At 30.5% G+C, this 26,632-nt stretch overlaps 1 protein-coding gene across 3 annotated transcripts; it reads right to left on the reverse strand.

Annotated features, from left to right (window-relative positions):
* Positions 1-867: 867 nt before the first annotated feature.
* On the reverse strand, positions 868-5,037 carry LOC112290018 (uncharacterized). 3 transcript variants are annotated; one of them, XM_024535889.3, is made up of 6 exons: positions 4,895-5,037; positions 3,630-4,100; positions 2,290-2,600; positions 1,654-1,964; positions 1,240-1,289; positions 868-1,094 (listed from the first exon to the last, which is right to left on the reverse strand). In XM_024535889.3, exons 2-4 carry the CDS (start codon positions 4,033-4,035, stop codon positions 1,752-1,754), a joined length of 930 nt encoding a protein of 309 aa, XP_024391657.1. In that variant the 5' UTR covers positions 4,036-4,100; positions 4,895-5,037; the 3' UTR covers positions 868-1,094; positions 1,240-1,289; positions 1,654-1,751. The 3 variants fall into 3 exon arrangements, with proteins under 3 accessions (XP_024391657.1, XP_024391654.1, XP_024391658.1); XM_024535886.3 differs by lacking the exon at positions 4,895-5,037 and adding an exon at positions 4,588-4,713; XM_024535890.3 differs by lacking the exons at positions 1,240-1,289; positions 4,895-5,037 and adding an exon at positions 4,588-4,713.
* Between the last annotated feature and the right edge of the window lie 21,595 nt (positions 5,038-26,632).

The following is a 26,632-nucleotide window of genomic DNA, read 5'->3' on the forward strand; positions in this document are numbered from 1 at the left end:
GTGATTGGTTTGTAGCACTTAGTGGGTTGTATGTAATGATTTTTATTTATATAACAACTCTTTGAAATAATTACTTATTTGATTTAAATAAGATGTAGAAACTTAAGATATTAATAATTTCTTATTCAATATTTTTTAATATTATTTATTATTTATTCTTATATTGGAATAATTATTTTAAAATTTTAAATCCTAAACTTTGTATAAATAATTAAATAAAAATATATATACATACATATATCCATACATAAAAAATAAATCTTTAGGACTTCATAATAACTTTTTATACTATTATATATATACATGATAGTTTTAATATTATGGTTTATATTTTTAATATAATACTATTAATTATGTCTAATATGAAGTTTGAATAATAATATAAATATTCAACATATTGGATTTTTGCGATGCTTTGATAATATTTTAATTAAATATGTTACATTAAAATACAAAAAACTATAACATAATGCATATTTTGTATGCAACAAAAACAAATCACATTTGAATTTAGCCAAACAATATATATATATATATATATATATTTGAAATAAAATTGTTACAATTGTATGAACAACGTTCATGCATTTCAAAAGTTAATATTTTTATTGCATTCCAAACATTCTGTAGACATGGAAAATAGGTAAGAAAAGAATCCTCCAGTCTCATCTAGTTGGATAATAACATACATACAAAGGTTGGTCAATTTGTTAAGATTACAAGGAACTAAATATGAGGTATGAAACAACACAAAATGAGCCGAGTCACAACTTGAACATAAGTAGATCCCAAGGTAGTCAAGATGCATCAAATGTAAACCCCATGCAGCAGTACCAAGTACAATACAATCGACACAAACACATAACCTCAGAACAACCAAGACAAGAGCCACATTAAGCCGTGCATTGCATAGTGAACTGAAACGAGACAAAAAGTTGTTAAATAGAACCTAAAACATTTCCAAAAAAAAAAAAAAAAAAAAAAAGGGAAAAAAGGAAAAAAATTGTATCAACCACATGTTCTAACGATTCTGTTGATGATGGAGAAGTGCATTGCCTACTTCAACCACTAGCTACCGCTCCTGCATGCCAAATCTGCATAAAAGAAGGGAACGAAACCCCGAGTTAGAGTGTGAAGCGGGTGACTAGAACAAACTGTAGAGCCAAACGGGGTCCTACACAAAGCTCATGAACCCACATAATAAAACACCACTAAAACCCTCCAGAACTGCAGTAGCACCTCTTCCGCCTCAATATTCCAAGTCATCGTCTCATAATCCTAGACGGTACCTGTCGCCCAGCACAGAAAATCAGAGCCCCGACCAAGTCATTAAAAAAAGCCAATATGATATAAAACAACCAAACTGCTAATAACAATGGCATGAGGTAAAATATCATAACCCAACATCTGAAAGAAACGCGATAGGATGCTCAAAAAATTAATTACAACATAATGCAAGCGATCACGAACATCCACTGGATAAATAATCATCAACGTACCCAAACACCATCAAACATCAAACCACGTCATTTGCATTCCAACTAAAACAACACAAAAAAAAAAAAAACAAAAAAAAAAAAAAAAAAACAGAAAAACAGAAAAACTACAGAATAATGACACAGACCAAGCAAATGCAGTTAGAGTGAAACGCACCTTGAACTCTACAATCGCCTTCTCCATGAGATGATCCCTATGCTTAGCCGACAAATGCCCACATGCTACATCATATGCAGTTCTGAAGCTACATTCCATCATCCCATTCCGATTCCCATTGCGGGCACCAAGTCCTCCAGCCGGGACCCTACGTCGTTTCTATCTACGTGCATCCCACCCAGGTCTCCATCCCCTCGGTCCACGTCTCCCATCGCGGACCCGTCCGATCTCAATCCCGGTGCTAGTGCTGCCAGGCTCCATCCAACATCGCTCACTCTTGCCCCCATTGCATGTATGTCATGACTATCTTCCTGCACACCACGATTGATTCGTTTAGTCGCAACGCGCTAAACCAACTCCGTCCCCACAAAGATATCACCACTCGTACATACAAAATAAACACAATGAGAAAAAATAAACCCCCCGTGGATTCAAAGCCGGGTTGGGTCTGGTTTCGCCAAATTCTACACAATCTACTGCAGACGAGTCACCCCAATACTGCAGATTTCTCTGGGTCTCCTTCTGAGCAACCCCCGCCCCCCTCATTGCCTTCGAGGATGCTCCATCCTCAGATCTACACTTCGGCCCACCCCACGACGTCACATCAAAAGGCCAGAGTCAACACAGGATACTGACCAGCACGCCTTCCTCCAACGAGTGCTCGTTCTCGTGCGGAGCGTGGTAAATGGAATGCGATTCCCTGCTATCCAGGGGCTTCAACAGCTTCGGGTAGTGCATCCCACCCGCCAATGCCTTCCCCATCGATCCCCATTCTCTTGGGTCCCCTTCAACATCTTGCTCATCCCTTTTCCTTCTTCGCTTCCTGCCTTTGCTCTCGTCCGGCTTTCTGGGCAACTCACCACCGATTGCAGTCCCTCTCTCCAAATTCAGATACAACTCCTTCACCTTCTCGGCCACGATCCGTGGTAGCGCTGCTTGCGGTATGGCTGCAAAACAAATCCACCCACACCAAACATCAGCCCTTCTACAGTATTCCAGCTCTCCGCAACTCCCCAAATTTGTCCACTTTCAGAGACTATGCAATCCAGCCACTGCCAACTGCCCATCGGAGACGCAATCCAAAACTCAACATTCTGATTACTTTCGATTCCCACTGGTCCATCCGTACCCATCACGTCTGTGACTACAACACGTCCAACTCATACAGAATGGCAGACGAGTAAACTCGTCCCACCAAAATCCTCACCCCGGCCCGTGCCCTCGCAACGTTGCTTTCCCAAACACATCACCTCCTACAAGCCATTCACCTCCCTATACACGACGTAAAGAACACAACGCTGCGCTGTCGCCCATTCCAATAGTGGTTGCACGCCGTTGGGACGAGTAGGTAACATAGTCATGAACTTCCTCATGCTGATAACTACCAACACCTGCGTTCACGCTCAGAATCCTAACCCTGCTGCTTGACAAACTGCGCGAGTCCAGCTATCCCCGATCCTGAACCCTGTCAAGGTACGCGCGCGCCCACGACAACAATCTTCTTGAAACATCTTACCACCTGCTAGAACTTGGTAAAGGCAACTACCGCAACTCTATGTCACAATCTTTCAGCCGCCCCGTGGATTTTCCATACATAAGTCAGGTCGGGCCCATGTGGAGAGCATCATCCCGCAAATGTGAGCGCGCATGTCATCCTTGTCGAACAGAAACTGCTCCTGGTCCTCAATGCACGGTTTGAAAAGGAGTTCCCAGAGCTGCGCCAGCCAGACTGCCCTCCGTCCTGCTCTCGTGTTACACCTTGCAATCACGAACCTAACTCTACGCACACCATGGCGTCGGTAGGACACCGGATGTGGAATGAACATCCTTTTCGCCTCTGCGCAGCAAAACTCGCATTCAAAGTTCACACGCATCACTGGCTTTCCAGGTTCTGCTGGTCCACCGCCCTCCCTCCACTACAACCCCACACACACCAAACCCACATGCGTGGCCCTCTCTTCCTGAAAAGCACTTACATTGATTGGTGTCTTGGACGACTCGAGCCAGTTCCTCCCAGGCACTGCCCAGTTGCGTCATCAGCCCCGAAATGTGCACGACAAGATTGTAGGTCTTCGTGTTCCCTTCTTCGATGCTCGGGGCGCTGATCATGCGACGATCCACGGACGCGGTCACGCGACCAAGTGGTTGATAACCTGCCCTTTCAGTCAGCCATTTCCGAATCACGCGACCGCTCGGCAGATTGATGTTGTCCTTCTCTTTGTGTACAAACTTTCTGTGCGTGATCCAATGCTGCCGATTCGACAGCGACTTATTCTTGTCTACGCAAGGCGGAAGCAAACAGAAGTACCGCTCCTCGTTGTCCACCACTCGGACGTCGAACTCCCGGTACACCTCGCTATTCAGGTCTGGCTCCACGGCCATGGGGACGGAGTTGCAAAAAAAAAACTACACGCTTTACTTTGATAACCAATGGCTTTCTTGGTCGTCTGCACCAATCCGAAATTAAGTGAGGCAGCTCGTGCCAGGGATAGAGCGCAGGCAAGATAGGAGCGAGGAGAGGCAATCGCAAAGGGAAACAGCAGCGAACACGGCGGCACGAACGACTAAAGATGCAGCGGAGATTCGAAAAGGAAAATGCACAAGGCTATGGCAGACGAAATCAACGCGAGCAGAACAAAACGATTCGGGAGAGGTCAACGGAAGGACGCCGTAAGAGATGAGGGCAAACGAAAAGGGGCGAGGAGGAAAGGGCACAGAAACAGGCAGAAGCCACGGAAGAAGGAGGAGCAACCAAGAAAGAAGAGCAAAGAAGAGCTCACGAAGAAAAGAAACCCGCAGGAGCACCAGGAAAAAAGAAGAACCGGGCACTAATGCAGAAACAAAATGAAGGAGCGGAGCAACAATCGCGAATGCCAAAATTCAGCAAGCGCCATTCAGATCCCGCGACAAAAAAGTGCCGGAGGGCGAACGCACCACGAATCTCAAAGGCACAACATTCCGGCACCAATACCGAGAATCGCAGGCGCAGAAGCGGAGGCAGGCAGAAGAGCGAGCCACCGAAGCAGGAAACGGCTACATAACTGTCCGATGACGCGAAACCTGCCATCGACCGCAATTGCGCCAAACCCCTCACACACGTGCACGCGCCCAATCTTGGCACAACCCAAAAACCCTCGGGCACAAAACGGAAGTCCGCCGAAGCACGCGACGCTGCCTGCAGCAATGGGCCAAGCAAAGCAAAGCAAAGCAAAGGGATCATCCGGGGCGGGGGCGAACAAACCTGGCACGCAGCAGCAGCAGCAAGACGGCTCGCTCGCCGACGCACTCGGCCCTCCAAAAGCAACGCAATTTCTCGGCTGTCACGCCTCTCTCACTCCATCCGCCTCTTCCCTCGGCCCTTCCTTCCCTTCCTTCTCATTCCGCGGCTTCGCGCGCGCGCGCGCCCGATGATTGCAAAGAGCGAGGGAGCGTCGTCCCAGAAACAAAGAAGTGCCCCACAACCCACACTTCCATGGCCCCTCCCCCTCCCCTCACTCACTCACTCCACTCACTCCCGTTGCTTTTCCGACCCCTCCGTCTCTTCTCCTTGATCCCTCCCTCTTCGTATTGCTACCTCCTCCCCATCTCTCCTCTTCCCATTCTCTTTCTTGCATCCTTGTCTTCACCAATTTTACTTCATGTCATCGCTCTCTCTCTCTCTCTTTCTACACCACATTCTGCATGCTTGTTTCCAGGTCCGCCCTTGTTCTTCCTCGGCCTTTTCCAACAAGCAAAAGTTTTCCTCCCTCCATTCATCAATTTATCATTCCAACAAGATGCATATACCTCCACAACAACAACAACAACAAATACTGCATGTATACCATGTCTATATATATATATATATATATATATAAGTCAAAGTATTAATATCTATTAGAGCTTTGATTAGCAAATCACAAGCCTATACTTAGATGATTTAACAACTAATAGTTGAAGAGAGAAAGTTGACATCATAGTTTTGGTGAGTTAATTTAGCATTAAGATTCTAATTAATTAAGATAAATTTGCAACTTGCAATTTAATACAATTTTGAAATCAAACTAGAATAATAATAATTTTTTTGCACATGGACCACTTCTAATAACACCAACAAGTTGATGAATACCCTCTTTGGCATCTTTCTCCATATTTATGCAGTCAATTAATTTATGATAGATAGAATAAAATATTTGTTTGATTATTAGTACTAGCAAGATTGCTATCATTAATAGCATTCTTTTTCTCTTCTTTATATTTCTTCTCAGCTAATGGATCAAGTCTTTAAAGGCAATATAAAAAATATAATCACTTGTTAGAAATTATATTTGGAAAAATACTTTAGTCTTAATTTGATACATGGTTTTGTAAGACATGTATTGCAAAGAGTGATGCAAAGGTGGACTTAGAATAATTAATCTAAAAGAGGCTACCAAAGCTTTATTGACTATATGAATTATAAGAGCCTTATATTACCTAATAATGCCAATGTCTTTCTAAAGAATAAGATTTTGAAAAACATTGGAAGATTCAACATTTTTTTAAAAGTTGTTGAAGTGGCTCTAACAAAGAATCTTAAAAGTGAAGGATCTATTAGAATGAACATGTTTTATAGTTTAGTAAGTAACATCTCTTTCTATCCTAAATCTTATTTTTGGACATGAAGCAAAGAATTAATGACTTACTTTGCTTAACTTTGAAGAATGCTTTTGCAAAACAACATGTCTATCATCAAGCCTACAATTTACAAATAGAATATCATATGTAATCAAGATTTCTCAATGAATTGGGATGACATATGAACCATACCTATTCTTGTGAAGAAGTTGTATTTACATAGTATATATGGCATAAAGACATTGTAATTAATACATGGCAAAGCAAAGTTAGTCCTTTCATTGATTTCAATTACAAAGTGCATTCTATCCTTTAGTAAAAAAACTATTCTCTATAGATTTTGAAAGTAACCTCAAGCTTGGAGAATCCAAGATTGGCCTACTTCTTTTTTATGTAAACTAACTTTGAATCCTTAAAAATATGGACCTTGAATTGATTTCTTATAGAAATAAGTTATATTTGCAAAGACTACTCTTCTTTGATCTAGATCTTTTTGCAAAATTTGATCATTGCTAAGAAATCTCTACTTATGGATTCAAAGGAATAAACTTGTGTTTAAAAATAAAGTATAGAGTGACCTCTATACTAGAACTCTACTTTGGCAAGGTCTTATAAAGTATGATAAACTTAGTTGGAAATTCTTGATGAAGAAAATAGATACATTTGAAACAAAAGACTCTCCTTCTTAAAAAATGGAATAAATTTTAGATGGAAAAAGAGATGTTAGGCTTTAAAGAATAGATAGAAAATAAGTAGAACTTCTGAATACCATAGTGTTGTATGATAATATATGCTAGAAGAATAGTTTTAGAAGTAATAATAATTATTTTGTGATATATCCTTACATTGATCTTCTTAAGTATAAATAAATTTATTTTTTATTATATATGATTCACTAGTAAAATAAATAATTAAGGATTGAATATTATTAGTATTAAAAAATGGTTTCAAGAACATTAAAAAAGAGATGTTTAAGAGGCGATTTAAAAAAATCTTATCATATCTCTATACAAAATATTTTGGATCCAATTTTAAAGAAAAATTATTGGATTATGAAGTTATAATATCTTTAGGAGGTTCTTCATTTATTTTTGAAAAAAAAAATACAATAGCAAACTACTATAGAATATATAATAATACAAAATGTAGAAATTTAAAAGCCATGAATTGTTTTTGGTGTTAGAAGTACTTGACAATTTCAAAGACAATATTTAGAAGAATATTAAATATATAAAATAAAAAAGTAGAAAAGGCATACATATTGAGACTATAGTAAGAAGATCTATATTTTAATATGATAAATAATTATCCTTAAAGAAAAAAATATAAAAAATATTTATGAATGTTAAGAATTTAACCAACATATTATTTAAAAGTATATTTTTTTTATAGTTATATCATTTTATTAAATTAAAAAGTTTATAGATTTATATTAATTTAATTAAAGATATATCATTCTATGTCTTAGTCTAATAATATACAAATGACCTTTTTTGTATCATATTAGCTGAATTCCTATTGTTGTTATGGAAAATATGCAAAAATAGTTCATAATAGAGATTGGATATATTTCCAATAATAAAATAATAACAATAATAATAATAGATATGTTTAAATATAAATATATATATATATATATATATATAATTTTAATGAATGTTTTTTTTAATTAATGACAACACATACTTATGTTATTTTAAAATCACTATAGTATCATAATTAGAATAGTTGATTAATGAAAATCTAAACATGAGATGATTTTTGAAAATTTTAATAAATAGAAGTGATTGATCCAATGAAAATTCCTATTCTATCAAAAACAAAATCTCTTAATATTATTTTGAATAAAAATTATAAATCCTAAAGTAAAAGCTTGTAAATGAATCATTATATTAAAAAGTATTGACTTAGTTATTTGTTCTCTCACTCACAAAAACTTAAACAATTAATCGAGCCATAATATAAGATTAAAATTAACCATCAAAATGTATTCTTTGATAACTACTTCATTTGACTAAAAAAATTATATATTTTTTATATTATTTAAAAATAAAAAAAATCCATAGAATATGTGGATCATTTATTAGTTTATTCTTCAAATGCCTTATTAACCTTACCACAACAAAGAAGAATATACTTATTTTTTTAATATCACCTCTTGCTTATGATATAACCTACTTTAATTCATCTAATGCCAAAATATTTATCCATTCAAATAAGCATAAACCTTCATCCATCTAAGTATATTTGTTCATCATTCAAAAAAGATAGGTTGCAAAGGCAACAATAGCATGGAGCTACTATTGTTGCTAAACCAATGCATCTAATATTATCTTCTTTGCATTGCCATTGCCATTGCCATAGCTTTATATGAAATTCAAGGATTTTATATTCTAAAGCAGCCTTAAGAACTTGTCTCATTGCCATTTACATTTTCAATGGCATAATTAGATATTAAGGTCAAACATGCACCTTTCAAAATCTAATATATTTTGCACTTCTTCCTTCACCGCTCATATCTTGTCAAAAAGAGGTTGTGACTCCATGTAACTTGGATGTCGAACAACTTGCTTGCACATTAATTATCCTAAATATACCTACAACAAGATATTTAAAACTAGTTCTATTACAATATTGCATAAACTTACAATAATTCATAACTATTTTAGCTTGTAATGCAAAAGTTAAAATTGAAGAAAATATTAAGAAAAACTTGATACTCCAAATTTTTAGAGAGTGTATAAATTGCACCTTTATGGCTTTTTCAATTGCTAATGTAAGATATAGCTCATATGCAAGAATTACAAATACATACCAAAAATTCAAGAAATCTCAATAATACCAAATTTTGGTTAATCAAACTCAAAGCTTAGAACTTGCATTATTCTTAATATAAATTGCGGGCCTAAAAGCACATAATAATCTAAAACATCTTAATTTTAGTAAAATCAAAGATACTTCAAAAAATTGAAATTCTCTACTTCAATTTAACCATAAAGAATAATAATCTAGTCAATTGTTGTTCTACTATGAATTGAAATGTGTTCTTGATCTATTTTAAAATCTATTTTAAAATCACCACTATGTAGCAATATAATTTATAATATTTACCATAGATTTAGACAATTCATAATATAAGTATTTCCACACTAAAAAGAGACATATCTGAGCTATAATCTAAGTATCTTTGTCAAGGACAAGAATTTGATAAAAGAAAATAAACAAGTATAAAAAATTAAAAATAAAGAAGTATATATATTAAAAAAAAATTGAAATGGCTATTGCTAAAAAATAAGAAAAATAGAGACTCTTGAATCTTGATTAGAAGCAAGAAAGAAGTTGACAAGAGTGAAGAAGGCTCCATTCTTGCCTGTATATATATTTTATCTAACTAAGATCTAAGTCGTGATGTTCTATAGGATCTCTAATATGTTGACTTTGCAGGACACATGCCTTAGCTTATAAGGCAAGTTTTTTATGTGTATGCCATATAATTAGCTCGATCTTCAAGCTACCAATATGTGTGATACATGGCTAAGTTATTAACTATGTTTTTAACCTAAAAAGTTAATTATAGATATCTATAAAGTCAAAGCAGCATCTATGAAGCTTCTAAGAAGCTTTTATAGAAGATATTATGGAATTAATCTATTTTTATTTATTTTTATCTAATCATATAGGTAATTATTGGTTTATATGTATATGTTTATGGCATTATTCCTTCTTTTAGGGACAAGTTACACAAGGAGTGGTCATCATATATTGAGAAAATTGAAGATGTCGCAAATTGTATTTGCCACATATTTTGATCTTTGTTTTATTCAAAATAATTAATAGGGTCTCTCAACCATTGATAGTATTCTATATCAGGGTGGAAAGAAAAACCTAGTTATTTGATTGTTGAGACCTTTATAACTTCCTTTAAATAAAATATTTAAAACATCATCTGAAATTATTCTTATTTCTAGTAAAATCACGAAACATTGAGAGTCCCTTCCAAGATCGTGATATCAAATGCATTGTACCTCGCCATCTATTTGATGAAGAATATATCGTTCTTGAAGATCTTCATCTCAATTACGTTGTCTTCAAAGTTGTAACGATTGTAATGTCTCGATTAGCAGGTCAATGTCAGAGACATATATTCATTATAATTATTACTTAAGTGATATGAATAGGTAGAAGTAGATAAAAGTAGATTAATTTCATGATATCTTTTAGAGAAGCTTTCTTGAAGCTTCATAGATGCTGCTTTGACTTTACATGTATTTATACTTGTTTGGTAGGTTAGAAACTTGGTTAACAAGTTAATCATGTACCATGCATGTTGGTAGCTTACGGAACAAGCTAACTATGTAGCATCCACATAGAAAACTTGCCTTATAAGTTAAGATACCTGTTGTGCAAAGTCAACACGTCTTTGGAGGTCCTATAGAATGCCGCCATGTAGCTCTTAGGTAGATAGTATATATAGAGGCAAGAATGAAGCCTTCTTCAGTCTTGTCAATTCTTTTCTTGCTTCTAGTCTAATTTCAAGGGTCTCTAGTTTTCTTGTCTTTTGGCAATAGCCATTTTAGTTTCTTTCTTAATATGCGTATTTAATTATTTCTATTTTGTCATTTTTTTTTTTGAAAAGTTTCACTTATTTATTTATTTATATGAAGTTCTTGTCCTTCATAGATTAACAAGAATGCACTTATAATATGAGAGCTTTGTCTAATCTTGATCAAAAATAGATTACCTTTTTTTCTTGATAAGACATAAGTATATTAAAAGTTACAAATTACCTTCTTCTAAACTGATATTGTTCTTAGTATTTTCTTTTTTCTCAAATCATCTCTTCTATTTGTCTTGAGTGATATTAGATATCTTCACTTTTCTAAGTATTATCATGGCAAATTTACTGAAATGAAGAGTACAATAGTACAAATGCAAGAGCAATTGAAGAAATTAATGCTTGCAATGCATCAATTCAATTTACCACCACAAAGAGGAACAAGATTGGCAAGAAGTGAAGATACAGAAATGATTGAAGTTGCTTCAACATCTGTACCAAATCATGTCGCTTCTCTTATTGTCGAACACCCTTCCAATGTTCGAGAACCAAGAATTATCCTACTCGAGAAGTTTGATGGCACCAGATAAAAGTTTAGAGGATTTATCAATCAAGTATAACTTGTGATTGAACTTCAATCCCAAAGCTATCCAACTCTAAGATTGCAAGTTAGATTCATTGATACGCTTCTTTCAGATTCAACATTATTAAGATTTTTATCTTTTTTTGAACGATAAAATCCAATATTAGATAATCTAGAGGCTTTTTTGACAAATTTTTGATCCATATATGGAAAACATGATGTAATTCGTGTTGCAATCAACAAGATTCATATTTTACGACAAAACAATCAATAAGTAATACTGTATGCTTCATAATTTTGACAACTTACAACTGATATTAAGAAGGATGATGCTGCACTTATTAGCCAATTTCTCTATGGATTATAGTATGAGGTAAAAAAATTAATGTTCAACTTACTTGATCCTCAAACATTGAGTCATGCAATTGACTTTGCTCTGAAAAGTGATAATTATCTTTTTGAATTTTGATTTGAGAATCGTACAAATAGACCTCAAAATTACTATAATTCAATAGCAACACCAACATCTCTTCAATACATACATTTAGAAGTAGAAGATATGCAAATTAATGTGGTACATTTCAAACCTCTTACTGAGCAAAAAAAGACTTCTTGTTGTTAGGAAGGATTGTGCTTATATTATGGAGAACTTAAGTACACTGCTGAATATTGCTCAAAGAAGCGACGCAACCAAAAAATGAAGAGTATGGCTATCAAAGAAGATAATATGTCAAAAAACAATTTTGTCCAACTACCATAGAGACTGTGTGGCTAGAATCTTGTACAACACCTAGTGAAGGTCTTATTCTCTCCTCAAAAACTTCTCCTTGTTTTACGATAAATGTTATTTTAGGACCTAAACATCACAAAGTCTGTGCCTTATTAGATTCAAGAGCCTCAGCATGTTTCTTAGATGAAGAATTTATTAAAAGATATAGCATACTTTTAGTAAAGAAAACTAAACATGTGCATGTAGAAGTCATAGATGGTCATCCATTGTCTTCAAGAGATGTTATTTATGAAACTCTTCTTATAGAAGTAACAATTAATGGTCATAGTAGCTTTGTAATATTTAATATCATTAGATCTCCCTCTAATCGAATCATTTTAGGTTTATCATGGCTAAAAAAATATAATCCTAAAATAGATTAAACTTCTTGTAGTCTTCACTTTTCTAAAAGTATAACTAAGAGGATAGTTAATCAAGTAGAAAGTCATAAGTCTAGTATAATTAAACTTGTATTTGTAAGTACAAGAGCTTTCTTGCATGCTACAAAAGAAGGATCACCTTCTGTCATTTATGCCACACTTGTTTCTATTGGTGGATAGACTTCAAGTGGCATTTCAAGCCAATATCAAGATTTTTAAGATGTATTTTAGAAGAAAAATGTAGATACTTTTTCGGAACATCATACTTATGACTGCTCAATTGACCTTCAAGAAGGAGGACAATCGCTATTTGGATCAATCTATAGTTTATCACAAAATGAGTTGGCGAAACTCAAGGAGTATATTACAGAGAATCAAAAATTTCATATGTAATTCCAAATCTCCAATAGAAGCTCCAATTTTATTTGTGAAGAAAAAAGATGGATCATTGCGGATATGTGTCATTTATCGAGGACTCAACAAAATCACCATCAAAAATAGGTATCCGCTACTTTTGATATCTAGACTCTTTGATCAATTGAATCAAGCTAAGATCTATACAAAAATAGATCTATAAGGAACATACAATCTGATACGCATCAAAGAAGGAGATGAATACAAGACTGCATTTTGAATAAGGTATGGACATTTCAAATACAACGTCATGCCTTTTGGACTTACAAATGCACCAATAGAATTCCAACATCTAATGAATGTTGTCTTTCAAGATTTTTTAGATGATTTTGTTATCTATTACCTAAACGATATCTTAATCTATTGTAAGAACACAAAAGAATATGAACTTCATATTCATTGTGTGTTTCAAAAACTAAGTGATGCAAGATTCTATGCCAAGATAAAAAAGTATATATTTCAGACTACTCAAGTCGACTTTTAAAAATATATTATTTCAAATGATGGACTTATAATGGATCATAAGAAAGTTTAAGCTATCATGAATTAGAAGATCTCCAAAACAGTAAGAGATGTCCAATGCTTTTTGGGATTTATTAACTACTATTGAAACTTCATCAAAGACTTCTCTCAAGTTGCAGCTCCACTTACACGTTTGACTTGTAAAGACAAACTTCAATGGAATCAAGAAGCAAAAGTAGCATTTGAAACTTTGAAGACAGCCTTTATTTCTGCACCAACCTTAAATCGCATCAATTTTTCTAAGCCATTTTTTATGAAAATACATGCATCAGACTTTGCTTTGGATGATGTATTGTCACAAATGAGAATAGATGATAAACTTCACCTAGTAGCTTTTTATTTTAGAAAATTTTCAGAAGCGGAGATCAATTACAAGATCTATAAGAAAGAACTTCTTGCAATCATGGATTCATTTCAAGAATGGCACCATTATCTAGAAGATGGTCCTAGTCTAATCACCATATATATAGATCACAAGAATCTTAAATATTTTATGTCAACATATGTTTTGAATCGTCGCCAAGCTTATTAGAATATGTCTTTGTGAACCTTTGAATTCAAGATCACTTATTGATCGGGAAATAACAAGGTTTGTCAGATGCACTCTCTGGACGATTTTACCTTGTATCAAAGGAAAGAGGTGCTGCTTTTGATTAGCAATAAACAATTTTCTTGAAGCCAGAGCATCTTTATCTTTGAGCAATAAAATCAACACTAACTGTTGATTTGACTTTTATTAAGCAAGTTCAGTCAAGTATGTCTTATTCATGATATTAAGGAAAATCCTTCAAAGGCTCATGATACTTCCAAGTTTGCATTCAAGAATAATCTACTATATTTCGAGGGATGCCTATATGTTCCAGAAGGTGAAGCTTGATTACTTGTTTTTCAAGCTCGTCATGACTTTCCAATTGTAAGACATTTTGGATACAATAAAACTTTGGAACTAATATCCAAGGATTTTTAATGGCCTCAAATATGAAAGATAGTCAAAGATTTTGTACAATCTTGTGATGTTTGCTCAAGATCAAAAACTCCTCGTCATTGACCTTATGGACTTCTTCAACCATTATCCATTCTAGAATAACCATGGTCTTTTGTTTCTATAGACTTCATCACGGATCTTCCAATCTCAAGTTCTTATAACTCTATATTTGTGATAGTAGATCATTTTACCAAGATAGCATATTTTGTATCATGTACAAAATCTATCACAAGTAAAGAAACAGCTAAGCTCTTTTTTCAGAATATCTATCGCTATCATGGATTATTTAAGGATATTATATCAGATAGGAGAATTCAATTTGTATCAAGATTTTGGAAGATTCTTTTTAAGATTTTAAAAATAGATATAAAACTATCTTTGATATTCCATCTTCAAACTGATGAACAAATGGAGCATGTTAATCAAGTTTTGGAGTAGTATTTAAGATGTACCATCAACTACCAACAAGATGATTAGACAATTCTTTTGCCATTGGCAGAGTTTGCTTATAATAACATGATACATTCTTCTACAAAATAAACACCTTTCTTTGCCAATTATGGTTATCATCTACAACTTCATACTTTTGACTTTTCAAAAGCTGATAATCCTACGGCAAAAGATTTGGCAAATCATTTGTCAGAGTTACATGCAACAATGAAAGTGTAGTTAAAAGAAGCTCAAGAACAACAAAAGATCAATGTAGATGTCTATCAAAAGAAACAACCACCATTCCATATGGGTGACAAAGTATGGTTACTTCATCATAATATCAAGACCACTTATCTTTGTGACAAGTTGGACTATCAAAGGCTTGGACCATTTTCTATTTCTATACAAATCAATCTAGTTGCATATCATTTATACCTATTGGAATCAATAAAAATCCATCTAATATTTCATGTATCTTTTCTTAAACCATACAAGACATTGGACATACCAAGAAGAAGATAAGCTCTACCTCGTCATATAGAAGTGGATAATAATAAAGAGTTCGAAGTGGAAGAAGTCCTAGATTCAAGGTGGCACCAAAATAAATTGGAATATCTTATCCATTGGCGTGGATATGATATTAGTGAATGCACATGAAAGCCAATAAAGAATCTTGTAAATACATCAAAGGCGATGGAGGCTTTTCATCAACAACATCCATCAAAATCAAAATGAAAACCTTCTTTATAAAAGAAATAAGATCTAGGTAAGATAACATTCTACTTTTAATCCTTGTTTGTAGCTTCTTTATAGTTATGATGGTAGGGAGATGAAAAATCAACAACTAGTAGATTCGACTCAAGAGCCTTCGTTTGTTGACCTACTAGACAAGACATTATAATTCTGACAGCCTTCAAGAAGACATAATCGAGATGAAGATCTTCAAGAACGATATGTTCTTCCTCAAATAGATGGCAAGATACAACGTGTTTGATACCATGACTTTGGAAGGGACTCCCAATGTTTGGTGATTTTACTAGAAGTAAGAACAACTCCTGACGGTGTTCCAAATATTTTATTTGAAGGAAGTTATGAAGGCTTTAACAAAGATCAAATAACTGGGTAGTCTTTTTACCTTTGTATGAAACACTATCGATGGTTGAGAGGCCTTATCAATCATCTTCAAAGAAAACAAAGATCAAAGTATGTGAAAAATATAATTTGTCGTATCTTAGACTTCTTCGACATGTGATCAATGCTCCCCGTGGAATTCGTCCCTAGAAGGAAGGATGATGTCATGGACATATATTTACTCTAATTATTATTTAGGTGATATGAACATGTAGAAGTAAGTAAAAATAGATTAATTTCATAATATCTTCTGGAGAAGCTTCCTTGAAGCTTCATAGATGCTACTTTGACTTTATATGTATTTATACTTATTTGATAGATTAGAAACTTAGTCAACAAATTAACCATGTACCATGTATGTTGGTAGCTTGTGGAACAAGCTAACTATGTAGCGTCCACATAGAAAACTTGCCTTACAAGTTAAGATACTTGTTGTGCAAAGTTAACATATCTTTGGAGGTCCTATAGAATGCCTCCATATAGCTCCTAGGTAGGTAGTATATGCAAAGGCAAGAATGAAGCCTTCTTCAGTATTGTCAATTTCTTTCTTGCTTCTAGTCTAGTTTCAAGGGTCTCTAGTTTTCTTGTCTTTTGGCAATAGCCATTTTAGTTTCTTTCTTAATATACATATTTAGTTATTTCTATTTTGTCATCTTTTTTTGAAAAAAGTCTTACTTGTTTATTTATTTTTATCAAGTTCTTATCTTTAACACTCAGCAAACAAAGGTTCTTGAGTAAAATCTGTTAGTTGTCGATTTTCCATATCCTTAGTATCACAAGCACAAAGTAGCTGCAATAAGGATAGAAATTAGAATGTTATCTTGCCTAGATCTTATTTTTTTTTATAAAGAAGGTCTTTATCTTAGTTTTGATGGATGTTGTTGATGAAAAGCCTCCACCTTCTTTGTTGCATTTGCAAGATTCTTTGATGGCACCCACATGCATTCACAAATTCTTCATAATTATCTACTTCTATAGGAAGAGGTGGAACTTGTCTCCTTCTTGGTATGTTCATAGTCTTTTATGGTTCAAGAAGAAATATATGGAAGATAAGATGGATCTTCATTGATTCCAATAGATATAATCGATAAGCAACTAGATTGATCTGTCGACAAATAAGAAAAGGTCCAAGCTTACAATAGTTCAACTTATTATAAAATCAAGTAGTCTTAATATTATGATGAAGTAACTATACCTTATTACTTATATTGAATTGTCGTTATTCCTTTCAAAAGGCATCCTCATTGATCTTTTGTCTTTCTTGAGTTTCTTTTAATTATGTCTTGATTGTTGCATGTAGTTTAAAGAATCAATTTGCCAAATCTTCTGCCACAAGATTATCAACTTTTAAAAATTTAAAAATATTAAGTCATGGATGATAACCATAATTAGCAAAAAAATATATTTGATGTGTAGAAGAATGCATTGTATTATTATAAGTAAACTTTCCTAATGCGAAGTGAGTTGTTCAATTGTCTTATTGATAATTGATGGTATATCTTAAATATTAGTTTAAAACTTAGTTTATACGCTTTGTCTATCTATCAGTTTGATGATAAAAGGTCAAAGAAAGTATTATATCTACTTTTAGAATCTTAAAAAAGATTCTCTTAAATCTTGATACAAATTCAATCTTCCTATTTGATATAATATCTTTTGACAATCCATGATATTAATAGATATTATCAAGAAAATATTTTGTAGTTTCTTTACATGTGATAGATTTTGTACATATTACAAGATGTGCCATTTTGATAAAACAATCTACTATCACAAATATAAAATTGCACAAACTTAAGATTGGAAGATTTATAATAAAATCTATAGAAACAGAAGACCATGGTTGTTTTCAAATAGGTAATAGTTGGAGAAGTCTATAAGATTGATGATGAGGAATTTTTGACCTCGAACAAATGTTATATGATTGAACATAGTCTTTTACAACCTTCCACATTTGTAGCTACTAAAAATCTCTAGATATTAATTCCAAAGTCTTATTGTATCCAAAATATCCTACTACTAGAAAGTTGTGATGTACTTGAAGAACATATAAATGTGTTTTTCTTTCTAGAACATAAAAGTATCCTTCAAAATAAAATAGATTATTTTTGAACTCTAATTTAGAAGTATCATGAGACTTACAAGAAGTATTCTTAATATCATGAACAAAAGGATCAAAAGACATATTTGATTGAATTTTTTTGATAAAGGTTGAATCAACAATCAATGTTGATTTCATTACTTGAAGATGAATATGCTAAGGATTGAAGAAAATCATTCTTTGTTGAATAAAAGATGCATTCCTTCTTTTGGTGTAAGATAAGAATGTCTAGAAAGGACATTTGATAAACTTTATTTTTTTTCAGGTTGATTTGTGATCTTGAAATCAAATCTTGATAAAGATATGATCTAATGGACTTGGCAACAATTCAATATACGTGTTGATATAAAATATTTAAGATGATTGTAATCTGTATATACGATGAGTAGAATAAAAGCATCTTTTAAATAATGATGCCATTCTTAAAAAGAATCCACAATTACAAGAAGTTTTTTATCATAGATTTCATAGTTTATCTGAGTTGCTAAAAATTTCCTAGAATGAAAAACTACTAGGTGAAGTTTATCATTTGTTCCTATTTATGATAATACGACACCTAAAGCAAAGTCCAATGCATTTATTTCCATAAAAAATCTCTTAAAAAAGTCAACGTGATACAAGATTGATGAAGAAATAAAGACTATCTTTAAACCTTCAAAGATTGCTTCTGCTTCTTGATTCTACTCAAGTTTGTCTTTATAAGTCAAACGTGTAAGTAGAGCTATAACTCAAGAGAAGTCTTTGATGAAGATTTGATAGTAGTTAGCAAATTCCAAAAAACATTGAACATCTTGAACCATTTTTGAGATCTTTCAATCCATAATAGTTTAAACTTTTCAAGGATCCATCATAAATCTATCATTTGAAATGATGTAACTTAAAAAGTCAATTTGAGTAGTGTGAAATATACACTTTTTTATTTTGATATAAAGTCCTACATTACTTAATTTTTGTAATACATGACAAATATGAAGTTCATATTTCTTTGTATTTTTAGAATAGATCAAGATGTTGTCTAAATTATAGATAAAAAAATCATCCAAAAAATTTCTAAAAATATCATTCATAAGATGTTGAAAAGCTATTAGTATATTTATAAGTCCAAAAGGCATGACATTATATTCAAAATGTAGTCTTCTATTCATTTCCTTCTTTGATGTATACCAGATTGTATGCTCTTCATAGATCTATTTTTGTATAGATCTAAGCTTGATTTAATTGATCAAGAAGTCTAAATATTAAAGATAGTAGATACTTGTTTTTAATGGTGATCTTATTGACTCCTTGATAATCAACACATATCTACATATGATCCATTTTTTTTCTTCACAAACACAATTGGAGCTCCTATTGGAGATTTTGAATGGTGTATGAAGTTCTTGGCTAGATTTTCTTCAATATATTCCTAAAATTTAGCCAACTTATTTTGTGATAAATTATAGATTGGTCCAAATGGTAGTTGTGTTTCTTCTTGAAGGTCAATTGAGCAATCATAGAGATGATATTCTAAAAGAGTATCCACATTCTTTTTTTCAAATACATCTTAAAATTCTTGATATTGGCTTGGAATGCCACTTGAAATCTTTGCACTATTAGAAACAGGTATTGTATAAATAATACAAGATGATCTTTCTTTTGCAATATGAAAGAAAGCTCTTATAGCTACAAATACAAGTTTAGTTGTACTAGATTTGTAATTTTTTACTTGATTAATTATATTCTTAATTATACTTTTAAAAAAGTTAAGAATAGAAGAAATTCAACCTATTTAAGGGTTGTATTTTTTTAACCACGTTAAGTCTAAAATGATTGGATTAGAGGAAGATTTAATGATATTAAAATTACATAAAGCTATTATGACCATTGGTTATTACTTCTATAGGAAAAGTTTTGTAAGTAATATTTCCAAAAGAAAATGAACAAACATCTATGACTTCTACATGAATAGGTTTAGTTTTTCTCACTAAAAATATAGTAAGATGTTTTTAAAAAATTTCATCTAAAAAATATGCTGAGACTCTTGAATCTAAGAAGGTAGAGGCTTTGTAATGTTTAGGTCCTAAAATAATATTTAATATAAAACAAAGAGAGGGTTTTGAAGAGAGAATATGATCTTGATTAGGTATTGTATAAGGTTCCGGCTGCATGGTCCCTATTGTAGCTCAAAAAACTCATTTTTCAATATATTATCTTCTTTGACATTTATACTCTTTATTTTATAATTTCATCACTTCTTTAGATAACATTGAGCAATGTGTTTAGGTTCTTTACAATATAAGCACAATCTTTCTTGATGGCGATAAATATTTTCTTGCTTAGTAAGAGATTTGAAATATAACACATCAATTTGTATATCTTCTACTTTCAAATGTATGTGTTGAGGAGGTGTTGGTATTTCCATTGAATTATAATAATGTTCAGGCCTAGTTTTCCAATTCTCATATTGAAATTTGAAAATTTAATTATTATACTTCATAACAAAGTTAATTGCTTGATTCAATGTTTGAGGATCACATAAGTTGAGCATCAATTTCTTTACCTCATGTTATAATCCATAGAGATATTAATTAATAAATGCAGTATCATCCTACTTGATATCAGTTAGAAGTTGTCAAAAATTTGAAGCATATAATGTTAGGAATTAATTGCCTTGTTAAAAAATAAGGATCTTATTGAATGCAACACAAGTTGCATCATGTTCTCCATGCATGGATCAAAACTCCTTCAAAAAATCTTCCAAATTATCTAGTATTAGATCTTGTCATTCAAAAAAAAGATAAAAATCATGATAATATTAAATCTGAAAGAAGTGTACCAAAGAATCTAACTTGTGATCTTAAAGTTGAATAGCTTTCATGTTGAAGTTCAATTACAAGTTGTACTTGATTGATAAATTCTCAAAATTTGGATCTTTTGCCATCAAACTTCTCAAGCAGAGCAATTCTTGGTTCTCTTGTATTGGAAGGATGTTCCATTGTAGGAAAAGGGATGTGATTTAGTATAGATATTGAAGTGGCTCCAATCATGTCTATATCTTTATTTCCTAAGATTTTTATTGCTCTAAGTGGCGATATACTGAGTTGATGCATTGCAAGCATTAACTCTCTCAATTATTCCTGCATTTAGGCCATTGTACTCTTCATTTCAAAAAGCTCTGCTATGATGACACTTAAAAAAAAACATCTAATATCACTTAAGACAAGCAAAAGGGAGGACTTGAAAACAAAGAAGATACTAAGAACAATATTAGTTTTAAAAGAAAATAATCTACAACTTCTAATATATTTATGTCTTATCAAGAGAAAGAGGTAATCCACTTTTAATCAAGAAAAGACAAAGCTCTAATATTATAAGTGTGTTCTTCTCAATTTGTCAAGCAGAAGAATTTGATGAAAGAAAATAAATAAATATAACAAAATGGAAATAAAGAAGTATGTATATTAAAATGAAACAAGAATGGCTATTGCCAAAAAACAAGAAAATTAGAGACTCTTGAATCTAGACTAGAAGCAAGAAAGAAATTGATAAGAATGAAGAAAGCTTCACTCTTGCCTTTATATATATTATCTAACTAGGAGCTATGTAGTGATGTTCTATAGGACCTCTAATATGTGTTGCCTTTCCAAGCCATATGCCTTAGCTTATAAAGTAAGTTTTCAATGTGTGTACCACATAGGGAGCTTAATCTTCAAGCTATTAATATGTGTGGTACATGGCTAACTTATTGACCACGTTTTTAATATAAAAATTCAATTATAGATATCTATAAAGTCAAAGCAACATCTATGAAGCTTCTATGAAGCTATTATAGAAGATATTATGGAATTAATTTATTTTTACCTATTTTTATCTAATTATATAGGTAATTATTAGTTTATATGTGTATATCCATTACACTTTTCATGCTCATTGTTGTAGAAATCAATATATTTTTTTTTGTGCTGCTCACTATAATCAAAAGGATACTCTATTAGTAGTACTTAGTTTAGAATAAAGGAGTAAAAAAATATCAAACATTATAATTACTTAGAGCATATAATACAATCATAAAATTTGATCATTCATATTCTATTAGTCTTCTAAGTCCATTGACATGAATCACGTCAAATACTTGGGTGCAATTCTAGAAATAATGTCATTATACAATAACTACTATACCATGTAATATAAAAAAGAATCCACAAGTATAAACCACAATGTTATAAATCAGGGCAAGATTATACCTTTTGATAAGATTAAATATCATCATCGACATTGTCATCTTTGATAAGTGCCACCACTATAGTTTTGTTAAGGTCTTTTAAATTGATAATTTTTTATAAAAATAATAAAATCTAGCTAATCAACGAGCTATTTTATCTTCCTAGTTTATTCCATGTATTTATCTATCCTTGAGTTGTTTTATAGAATAGATATAAATTTAAAACTATATGTATATTTAATTTTTATATATTTTTATTATCATAAAAAGATTCATAAAATAATAGTAATTTTTTAATATATAAATTATTTATGTTTAGAATATATATAATAATTTTGATCATTTAAATTATAAAAAATTATAAATACAAATTTATTAGAAATAAAGTTTTTTCATTTTATTTTCATTATATTAGAAAAAAAAATTATTTAAAGATATTTTTAATATCATAATAATTAATTGGTAGACTGAAATTTATAATTATAAATGGTTTGACTTTTATTATTATTTAGAATTAAAAAATATTAAAAAAACATAAAAGAGACTAATAAAAAAAGAATAATTAAAGTAGCATACTAATTAAATAATCTTAGAGTTTTTATTTATTAGTTGATTACTTAAAAAAATCAATATATGTAATTTAAAAATCAAGCAAAGATCAAAATGTATAAAATATCTTATAAATCTTACACTAAAATAGATAAGAAACAACTTATTTTTATAAGATGAAAAACATTAATATCTATGATTACATAGATATTAAAATTTAAGAATAAAAAGATTACTTCAAGATTAATGTTTAAAATTAAAATATTAAAATATTAAAAATAACTAATATATATATATATATATATATATATAATTAATAAGCTAAAATTTTATTTTATTACAACTTTTATGTTTTATTTTCTTATTTTATTGTAGATATTTTAAGCTTATAAAAAATTATAAATTATAAATTATAAATTACTATGAAACATTTAAGAATATAATTATGAATAAAAAAAATATTTTTAAAAGAATACATGTAAATATCTTACCATCTTTAAATATAAATAGATTCCAGACTCATATTAAATGTAAAAAATTTGGTTAAATTTTGTTAGTAACAAAACCTTCATTTGTAATAATATATAAAATGTGTGTGTGTGTTTTATGATTTTCAAGACCAATATTCATTATACATTCTGATTTTTTTTTCTATTTTTTTCTTTGATTGTTGTTTTTTCTTTGTATGTATTTTTTTTTATCATACTATATCATAAACGTAATTATTTATACATTTTTTAAAACTATGAAAGTGATGTAATAAAGTAGCTATACAAAATGACATATACTGGTTTAATATATTGTTTTTATGAATAGAGTTGTAGCTACATTTCATTTCTTTTATTTTATTGTTTTTTACTTGGACATGGAAAACCTTTGTAGATCAATGGTTGGACCCCACAAGACTACAGAAGCAGAACAAGGGCAAGTAGGATGAGCTCAATGCCATAATCATAATGTTTGAAGTTGAAATGAAAAAAATAGACTAGGAAAATGTGTGAAGACAAGAATAAAATCAAAGGAGAGAGACACAAATTCAGTAAGAAAATATGTAAAAGAAGAGAATATAAGGATTTAAGAGAACCCAAGAGTAGAAAAGAGAAGATGAAAAGAATGGGGTCAACAAGATGCTTTGGTAGCATGTTTGAAGTCACATGTAATGGAGTGTAAGCACAACTACCAAGCATAGATCACATATCAATATCAAGTTTTATGATTTTTAGAAGAGAAAAATTGGTTTAAATCATTTTAATTTTAACAAATTATTGTGTTCTTCTTTTAGCATGCTTAGATATTTTTCCTAAAAATTTTAAGTTTAACATGCATAAAAAAACATTACAATAAAGATTCACAATGAGCTTAAAACTTATTGTTGAAGAATGGAAGATTAAGTTGATCAATAAGCAAATGTTTTTTTTTCTTTTGTCTTAATGCTAGTTTTAGAAGAGGGCTAGATTCAGTATAAAACATTTACTAAAAAAGCTACAAGATTTTTGTAAAAAAATACAAGAGAAAATTTAAAATAAATTACTACATATTTATAAAATAATACTAGCACAACTTAGCATTAAATGAAATTTCAAATTCAAAGATAAATTTCTAATTTCTAAGTTTATTTTAAATATTATATGCCCACCTTAAAAAATAATGTTAAAAAAATACTTGCAAAAGACCTAAAAATTCAATATATTACATTATATTGAAAGCAACAATAGATTTCTGCATAGATATTGTGTGATATGGGATGTAAGATTTTGGCTCTTTAAGTATTTTTGGATTGATCAATTTTAGAAGTTAAAGTTGAAGGGTGCTTGATTTTAGTTGTTGCTTAACATCAAAGTTTATTGGATTGAGTAGATAAAGTAAAATTCTAAAAATATTAATTAGATACTTAGTTTGTGAAATATTTCTTATAAAGCCAAGTTTTCAGAAGAGTAGTTAAATTTTAAGACTATGATGTCTAATTATATTTAATTAATATAATTGAAATAAAATATAGTGTTGTATCTTATTTTAACATTATTACAAAGAACTAAGACTCTATTCTAAATTCTTGGCATAAAATACATTATATATTTTTTTATCTATTTTTTAAAAAATATTTTTAAAGAACTTTGTTTTTATTCTTGATGCCATGAATTTTGAAACAATTTAAATAGTTCATTGAATATTTTTAGAATATATATATATATATATATATATATATATATATAAGATAAATAAAAAAATTAGAAAGAAATCATAAGTGCTTTAAAAAAAAAGTGATTCTTGATTAATTTTCTTTTCTTATATTACGTCATCTTTATACAAATTTTTTTACTTTAGTTTGAATAAATTTTATTAATATATATATATATATAGTAAAATTTAAAGATCTTCAAATAACTTTTATATGTATTTAATAATATTATACTAATAAAACTTTACAAAATATTTTCATTTACATAAATATTATTTTATATTTTATATTTTTTTCTATTTTTGATTTATAAAAATCGTCTATTTTAATAAAGAATGTCATTGCTCATTTCTTATTATATTTAATCTTTGAAAAGATTTTACAAGTGAATCCTACACAACAAGATTATTCTCTACTAAATTTTAGAATTAAAAATCAAAATTTTAAATTAAAATAATATGCTTTTTAGTAATAGATATTCTAAATTTTTGTGGATTTAACTTTTCATGACGTCAATATGTCCACATATTATAACAGAGTTATTGTGCATTTTTACCAACTTTAATTAGAAGATATTTTTATTGGTAATTTTTTTAATTCAATTTATTGTTGATTGTACTTGTAATTTTTTATAAAGCTATAATATTTTACTTGCAAAATATTCTAGAAGATGCCTCTTTCCTTCCACCATAGATTCTCTTCTTTACATTCTTCTTCTATTCTTATTCCTTATCTTTTATTAGTTCTTTATTTGATATTTGTTTGTTTTGTTATTTTTTGTTTTTATTTTTTTTGCTTTATAAACATGTGCGTCTCTACTTTGAGCATCATTTCAATTACTTCAGAAAAATTTACTAAGAACAACATAACAACATCTTCTTCTTTAAATATATACATATAACTTGCAATTTCTTCTCACTTTGTCTCTCTCGTATTGCTTTATCAATGCATATGTCTCTAATTCGTGCTTCCTTGCTTATTGCTTCTCAATCTCTTTGAAAGAAATAAATTAGAAATAATGAAATATTATCTTCTTCTCTTAGCATAAATATGTAAAACTTAATTTAATTTTTTTTTGTTTTATTTTTTCTTTTTTCTTTTTTCTTTTTTAACTATATAATTTCAACCAACTCCATCAAATGTTGCACCTTCTATATGACATTCTTAACTCTCATTTTTATTTCTTATTTCTTTGTATCTTTATAAAATCATTTATGTGTTTTATTTAATATTTTTTTATATGAATGCATATATGTATATGTATATATCATTTTTATTATAATTTACTAATTTATATAGATTTAATATATCTTTATTGTTATTCATTAATCAATTTACATAGTTTATATATATATATATATATATATATATATATAATCATTCAACAAACACTATTAAACTCAATATGCTGATAAAATTTTAATTTAAGTTTTAAATATTCTATATCATTATAAACATATGTTTGTCTATATGTGTTCAAATAAATAATTGTGTACATTTACTTTTTCTTTTTTTAATATTTAACTTTTTAAGTTGCTTTATCATTAGCATTAAATTTCATACAATAATATTTTAGATTGAA

The sequence above is a fragment of the Physcomitrium patens genome, chromosome 12 (assembly GCF_059467195.1).
Source record: "Physcomitrium patens ecotype Gransden chromosome 12, ASM5946719v1, whole genome shotgun sequence".
Classification (NCBI taxonomy): domain Eukaryota; kingdom Viridiplantae; phylum Streptophyta; class Bryopsida; order Funariales; family Funariaceae; genus Physcomitrium; species Physcomitrium patens.